The sequence below is a fragment of the Primulina tabacum genome, chromosome 9, assembly GCF_025594145.1.
Source record: "Primulina tabacum isolate GXHZ01 chromosome 9, ASM2559414v2, whole genome shotgun sequence".
Classification (NCBI taxonomy): domain Eukaryota; kingdom Viridiplantae; phylum Streptophyta; class Magnoliopsida; order Lamiales; family Gesneriaceae; genus Primulina; species Primulina tabacum.
The window spans coordinates 27,449,361-27,456,103 of NC_134558.1; the positions used below are offsets into that span (position 1 = coordinate 27,449,361).

At 34.7% G+C, this 6,743-nt stretch overlaps 1 protein-coding gene across 1 annotated transcript; it reads left to right on the forward strand.

Annotated features, from left to right (window-relative positions):
* The first annotated feature begins 275 nt into the window (after positions 1-275).
* On the forward strand, positions 276-3,618 carry LOC142555073 (probably inactive leucine-rich repeat receptor-like protein kinase At5g48380). Its single transcript, XM_075665732.1, has 3 exons — positions 276-609; positions 1,328-2,254; positions 2,448-3,618. Exons 2-3 carry the CDS (start codon positions 1,391-1,393, stop codon positions 3,450-3,452), a joined length of 1,869 nt encoding a protein of 622 aa, XP_075521847.1. The 5' UTR covers positions 276-609; positions 1,328-1,390; the 3' UTR covers positions 3,453-3,618.
* Positions 3,619-6,743: the final 3,125 nt, after the last annotated feature.

A 6,743-nucleotide genomic window follows, 5' to 3' on the forward strand; every position in this document is an offset into this window, starting at 1 on the left:
AAATATCTACTGTTAGTTAGATTTGAAATATTTGTAATCAATATAAATATGACAAGATAATATCTGTGAAGATTTGTATATTGTAATCTTCTCTTGTAGATAAGGTGATTGTGTTCAATGAAAATTACACATAAATATTGATTTATTCTATATTTTTTTAATGAATTATCTTTATTAATCTCAGTTTCTTTTATGATTTATAACAAAAACGTTTTTAAATATTTATTCAAATAAACCGAATGTCTAAAATTTTCACACTTGATGTCAAGTTGTTCGATGGAAGAATGTGAAAACACGTACAATGTCCATTAACCCTTGTCATACTCCATAATCCCAGTCGACTCCAAGTCTCCGCTGAGAAAGATCCAAGCTTTTACATTTCAGCGTGATTAATCCTTCTTCAATTATTACATTTCTCACCATTTACTTTATAAATATGGGTTGTTTTCATTCTAGATGATATTTTTGGGGCTGACTTTGAAGTTTTTCCCCAAGACTTAAATTTTTTTTTTGGTCTGTTTTGCCTTTTTTTTTTAATTTTATTTCTTGGAGGTGATTTGGAGTTATGGGCTTCTGATTTAAGGGTCGGAGAATTTTGCGGTATCTCAGGTGGGTTTTTGTGCATCTTTTTTGTTTCTTTTTATTTCTTTTTGCGTGATTATTTGGGTCATGTGAATTTATTTTGATTAATTAAGAGGCATAAATGGGTGAAGTCGAGTATATTTTTGTGATTTACTTGGCTATCTTCGTTTGATATGTTGTATCGTTGTTGGAGGACCAGCTTCTTGTTATCTGTGTTCTTGTATCCTTCCCCCCCTCCTTATTAGGGTTTCTTTCTTCTGGGGATAGAGGAAGTGTTAGAGTTTAGTGAAGCCTTTATTTGATAATTTAATGTGAACCGTGTTAATGATATTTACTCCTTTGATAAAACTCTTGAAACACATAATATTCATAAAGATATAGAAAAAAATTTCAGTAATTTGTGTACTTTATTATCTAAACATGCCTTTTTTTTGCTGTGATTCTGGTCTTTGATCGTTGCCGTGCTTTTGTTCGAGGGAGTGAATTTTTATGCAGATTACTGTTGAGGGAATTCTTATGCAGATTACTGTATAACATGAGGAATCAGTTATGTTAGTTCTTGATTTCCTTTGGTTGAGTATTCACCTTTGGGTTCAACGGTTACAATCTCACCTGCCATGGATTGGTTGTGGGGTGATTTGTGGTCGGAAACTGTTAGTCATGATCTGGAATAGTATATGTCGGATTCACCCGAAAGTTTTGAGATTTTGTCTGATCTTTTGTGTGTATGTTTTGTTTGTTTCAGGAAGTGAAGTATGCGATTTGCGATGCACCAAAGTCCTTGAGTTTTATTTCATTTTGGTTCTTCATGGTGGCTCCTCTATCAGAATTCAAGTTCTTCTGTTTTCAAGCTCGTATTACTCTTGTTATCATCTCTATTTGGTTGATCTTAACCGAATCAATCTGCTTTGCCGCTGAAAGTGACGTGGACTGTCTCAAATCCATTAAAGATTCTTTGGAAGACCCACTCAACTACTTAAGATATTCATGGAATTTCACTAACAATACTACTGATGGATATATCTGTAAGTTTAATGGCATTGAGTGCTGGCACGAAGCTGAGAATAAGGTCCTAAATATCAAGCTTGTGGACATGGGACTTAAGGGAGAGTTTCCTCAAGGAATTGTTAATTGCTCATCGTTGACTGGCTTATATCTTTCGAACAACAATATCTATGGCAACATTCCAAATAATATCTCAAACTTAACTACGTATTTGACAACACTCGACCTATCATCCAATCAATTATCGGGAGGGATCCCCGAGGATCTTGCCAAATGCCAATACTTGAATGTTATTGAACTCGACAACAACCAATTGAGCGGTGAAATCCCTCCTCAGATCAGCCTACTTAACCGAATCAAGATTTTTTCGGTGGCAAACAACAAATTGACTGGTCCTGTTCCAAGATTTATCAATGCAACTATTACAGCTGAGAGCTACGCAGGTAATGCGGGACTGTGTGGTGGTCCTTTACGCCCGTGTGATGTTTCAAAGAAAACCCGTGTTCCGGCAATTGTCGGGGCAGCTGTTGGTGGTATGGTTATTGCAGCTTTAGGTGTAGGAATCGGCATGTTTATCTATTTGCGTAAAGTCTCGAGAACAAAGAAGGATGAAGATCTTCTGGGCAACAAATGGGCAAGGAGTATCAAGGGTACCAAACACACTAAGGCAAGATAAATGCTCACTTTTATAGAATTTCCGTTTCTAACTTTGAAACGAGGGTAAATTACATTCTTGCGGCTTATGTTCGATTCTTAGGTCACATTTTTTAAGTTCCTCGTGAAAAGTTAATTACATGTCTCGATAATTTTTGTGTATCTGTTTCCATACGAGGGATAACTGAGAATTGTATAATTTTCAGCTTAAAATGTTTGACAAAGAGGTGTCTAAGATGAACTTAAGAGATCTCATGAAGACGACTAATGACTTCAGCAAAGAAAACATTATCGGGTCGGGAAGAACTGGAACGATGTACAAAGCAGAACTTGAAGATGGAACCTCTCTTATGGTGAAGAGATTGCAGGATACTCAACACTCAGAAAAAGAATTTATGTCTGAAATGGCTACTCTAGGAAGCGTGAAACACCGCAACTTGGTTCCACTTCTCGGTTTTTGTACGACTAAGAAGGAAAGACTCCTAGTCTATAAGAACATGCCGAATGGGAACCTTCATGATAAGCTGCATGAAGTAACCGATGGTGGACAGGTTATCGACTGGCCTCCCAGGCTCAAAATCGCGATTGGGGCAGCGAAAGGATTCGCTTGGCTCCACCACACTTGTAATCCACGTATAATTCACCGAAATATCAGTTCAAAATGCATACTACTGGACGTGGATTACGAGCCCAAAATATCTGATTTTGGACTTGCTAGGCTCATGAATCCCATTGAATCTCATTTGAGCACGTTTGTGAATGGTGATTTCGGGGAGTTGGGGTATGTTGCTCCCGAATATACTAGAACTTTAACAGCCACCCCCAAAGGCGATGTCTATAGTTTTGGGGTCGTGCTTCTAGAGTTGGTAACCAGGGAGAAACCAAATTTTGTCAAAAGAGCCCCCGAAAGTTTCAAGGGGAATCTAGTCGAGTGGATTTCACAACTCTTAATTACCTCTACGATTCAAGATTCGATCGACACAGCCCTGAAAGGGAAAGGTTATGATAACGAGCTTCTCCAGTTTCTCAAGGTCGCCTGTAATTGTGTGCGTCCAGGTCCGAAAGAGAGGCCTACGATGTTCGAAGTTTACCAGCTTTTGAGAGCTATTGGACAGAAGTACAATTTCACAACGGAAGATGATGTTTTGGCCCTATCTGACTCTGGGGATACTGAACAACTTGTGGAACTCATAGTTGCTCGAGATGCATGATAGAACCATGAAAGAAATTGAACAAGGTATGCTTATGTAATTATATCCTGATATTGTTGCTTGTTTTAAAGAATTTTTGTATGCTATTTTTATAAATATCAGTAATATTGATATGTGTGAAGAACTATTTTGAGTTATTGTGAGATTAATAGTTAGTTTCATATGATTTCTTGATATATGCTATGAATTAGGTTGCTACCTTTTGATTTATACATGAATGTGCATCAGAATGATTTGCTCAATTTTGCAATGTAATGGTATCAAAAGGCTGATACACACGATGTCCATGAGACTATATCATATTTTTATATACTAATAAAGAACACGTGATGTGAGCGGGAGCGATATGTTTTAAACCATAATTGGTTAATCAGTTGAATCAAATACAACACTTGGTTTTGGAAATTGAGTAGGTCTCCTGTGAGACGTCTCACGATTCTTTATCTGTGAGATGAGTCAGCCATATCGATATTCACAATAAAAGTAATACTCTTAGTATAAAAAATAATATTTTTTCATGGATGACTCAAATAAAAGATATGTCTCACAAAATACGACCTGTGAGAACGTCTCAGATAAGTTTTTGCCTTGAAAATTTACGACACATGGAAATTAGCCAGGTGCACGTTGCTCCTCAGGCGGAAAAAAATGAAGATAAAAAAACTATAAAATTTGCTCTTTCTTAAAAAAATTATGAAAATTTAAATTAAAAATAAAATAATTATATTTAGATATATCAAAAGTTAAAAAAAAATTAGTTATCGATTTGTAAGTGTGCGTTCTATGCATTTATATTAATTTGAGAGAATAGAAAACATTTTTAATGAAGATTTATAGACGTTCTGATCCTTCAATGTCTCATTTGGTATTAGGCCATCACAGTAAGAAAAATATTTCCTTCAAATATTTGTGGACCCCGTAATCCACATCATCAATCAAATATTTCTCTACTCAAATATCTCATATTTCACAATCAAATATCATATCAACCAAATATTTATGGATCTCACTGTCACTTTAATTAATATTTTATTTTCATTTAAGTAAAATCATTTAATCATTTTAATTACTTTTGTTTTGGTCGACCATTTAATTGGTGGTCGACCAAAACAATCGGTGATCGATGGTCGACCAATTGTTTATTGTTTACAATTGGTCGACCACTTACAATTGGTGGACCAATCTCCACCAATTGTTTTGGTCGACCAATAATTGGTCGACCAAAAATGGTACGATGGTCGACCAATTGTTGGTCGATCAATGTTTTTGGTCGACCAATGTTTTGTTTTGGTCGACCAAGATTTCATATAAGTGTCCATTACAGGTGTCTGACGCGCGAGTGCAATGCACGCACGTGTCTCAAGTCAGCGTGAAACTCACGCTGGTTTGAAGAAATTTAAAAAAAAAATTGCAATACCCGGTTACAAATTTGTCACCGGGTATTGTTCTGACACACAAATAAATGGTATACAATGATGAATATTTAGATGGAGAGAATATTTGGATGACTTGACATGTTTTATATTCACCATTGTGGATGCCCTTAAAGGATGTGGCTATCGACACTTACGTATACCATTTTTGGGCCATTGGTTTTGTTCAAACACAAATGTTGGGCCCAATAAGTAGAGAATGTGTTTGAGAAAAATATGAAGTCTAGGTTCAAGTAGAGAATGTGTTTGTGGAAAGGAAGCTTCACATACGCAACAAACACAGCTGCCCTTATGGGACAGTCGACCAAGCTTTACGTTCAATTTGCCCCATAAAAACGTCAGAATCCATTAATTGTTCTAGTGTTTTGGATCTTCCAAGATAACAGAGAATTGATCACCTTATTTAAAACACATACTACTCGTTTTTTTACATATATTAGAAATCTTTTTCCTATATTCTTTCGGCCGAATAAATATATATACATAATTATATTTTGCACCATTTAAAATAATTCATCAACTTATTATTTGAAAATTCAAAAGAATGCAGTGCAAGACATAAAATCGTAAACCTTCAAACCAAACTTAAAACAAGCATTTTTCAAAATAGCACAACTCTTAAATCCTATAAAAAACCACTCGAAAGCAAAAAAATCATAAAATATTTAAAATCATAATTATGCTGAAAAACTAGCAAAGGTCTTCGGGTTATGTGTATCATCAATCCAGTTAGTTCAACCATCAAGTCCTCCAACATCATCAAAATCATGCTCATCTACATCATTCAAACCTAGTGAGTCTAATGACTCAGCAAACCTTAACCGTTATAACAAATAGTACATATACATTACATGCAACAGTGAAAAATAATAGCAATGAAATAACTTTTCATAAACATGTATAACTCAAATCATTTCTTTTCATCATATCAGTTTCCTTTCGTCAAATACATATATGTTTCCCTTTTATTGATTTCAGATCATTAATTGTAACTACCGTTTCAGCTGTTGGTCGATTGGTCATCTTACGTATTAACACGGTACCAGGCGGAAGGGACATCAGCGACACTCTGACCCGTCAACTGAGTCTTGGCCTTACATATCATCATATCCTTTCGTATTCGTATTATTCACAATAAAGTCACCTCCTTCAATTCCTTTTAGCATATCCATCACTTATAAAAATTCTTGCATATATATCATTTTTCTTTAAAACCAAGCATGCAATATTTCTTTTAGCATTATCGTTTTTCATCATAAAATACCATAATCTTTTAAAATAAAATTTCAACATTTATTACAGCATTCAAGGCACTGCAAGGACGGCTAACATTTTTTAGGGGTAAAATGACCGTTTTGCCTCTGAAACCCTAACATTTCCAATTTACCCTTAAATCTTCCTTCTAATCCATGTGCTAAATATAATAAAATCATATTTATTATTTTCTCCAGAAAATAAAATAAAAAAAATTATAAATTAGATGTCCACAAATAGCAAGATGCATGGCACCACTTTGCCACGTGTGGATCATCAGACAAGATGACCGAGTGCGGGGAATGCGGTGTTGACTTTTGACGTATTTAAGACTGTCAATTATTTAATGAAAATATAATAAAAAAAGTCGATCAAAATCATATAAAATTATATATTTATTATTCATAATAATTAAATATTATTTAAAATATGAATATTTAATATGAACGGTGGGCATGATTAAACCGAGGAAATGGTCAGTGTTGTCTGCTGTGGGGCTCCAACCAATCAAAATCCTCCAAGTTTTAAATTAGCTGTATTCGACTTGACACATCATTTTTAAATAAGATTTTTTTTCCATTTTTTGAAATTATTTTCAATTTAT

Bases quoted from the DNA above. Each gene is read 5' to 3' on its own strand.
- LOC142555073 (XM_075665732.1), top strand. From the start codon at position 1,391: ATGGTGGCTCCTCTATCAGAATTCAAGTTCTTCTGTTTTCAAGCTCGT. The intron at 2,255-2,447 runs GCAAGATAAATG...TATAATTTTCAG, and splicing joins AGGGTACCAAACACACTAAG to CTTAAAATGTTTGACAAAGA.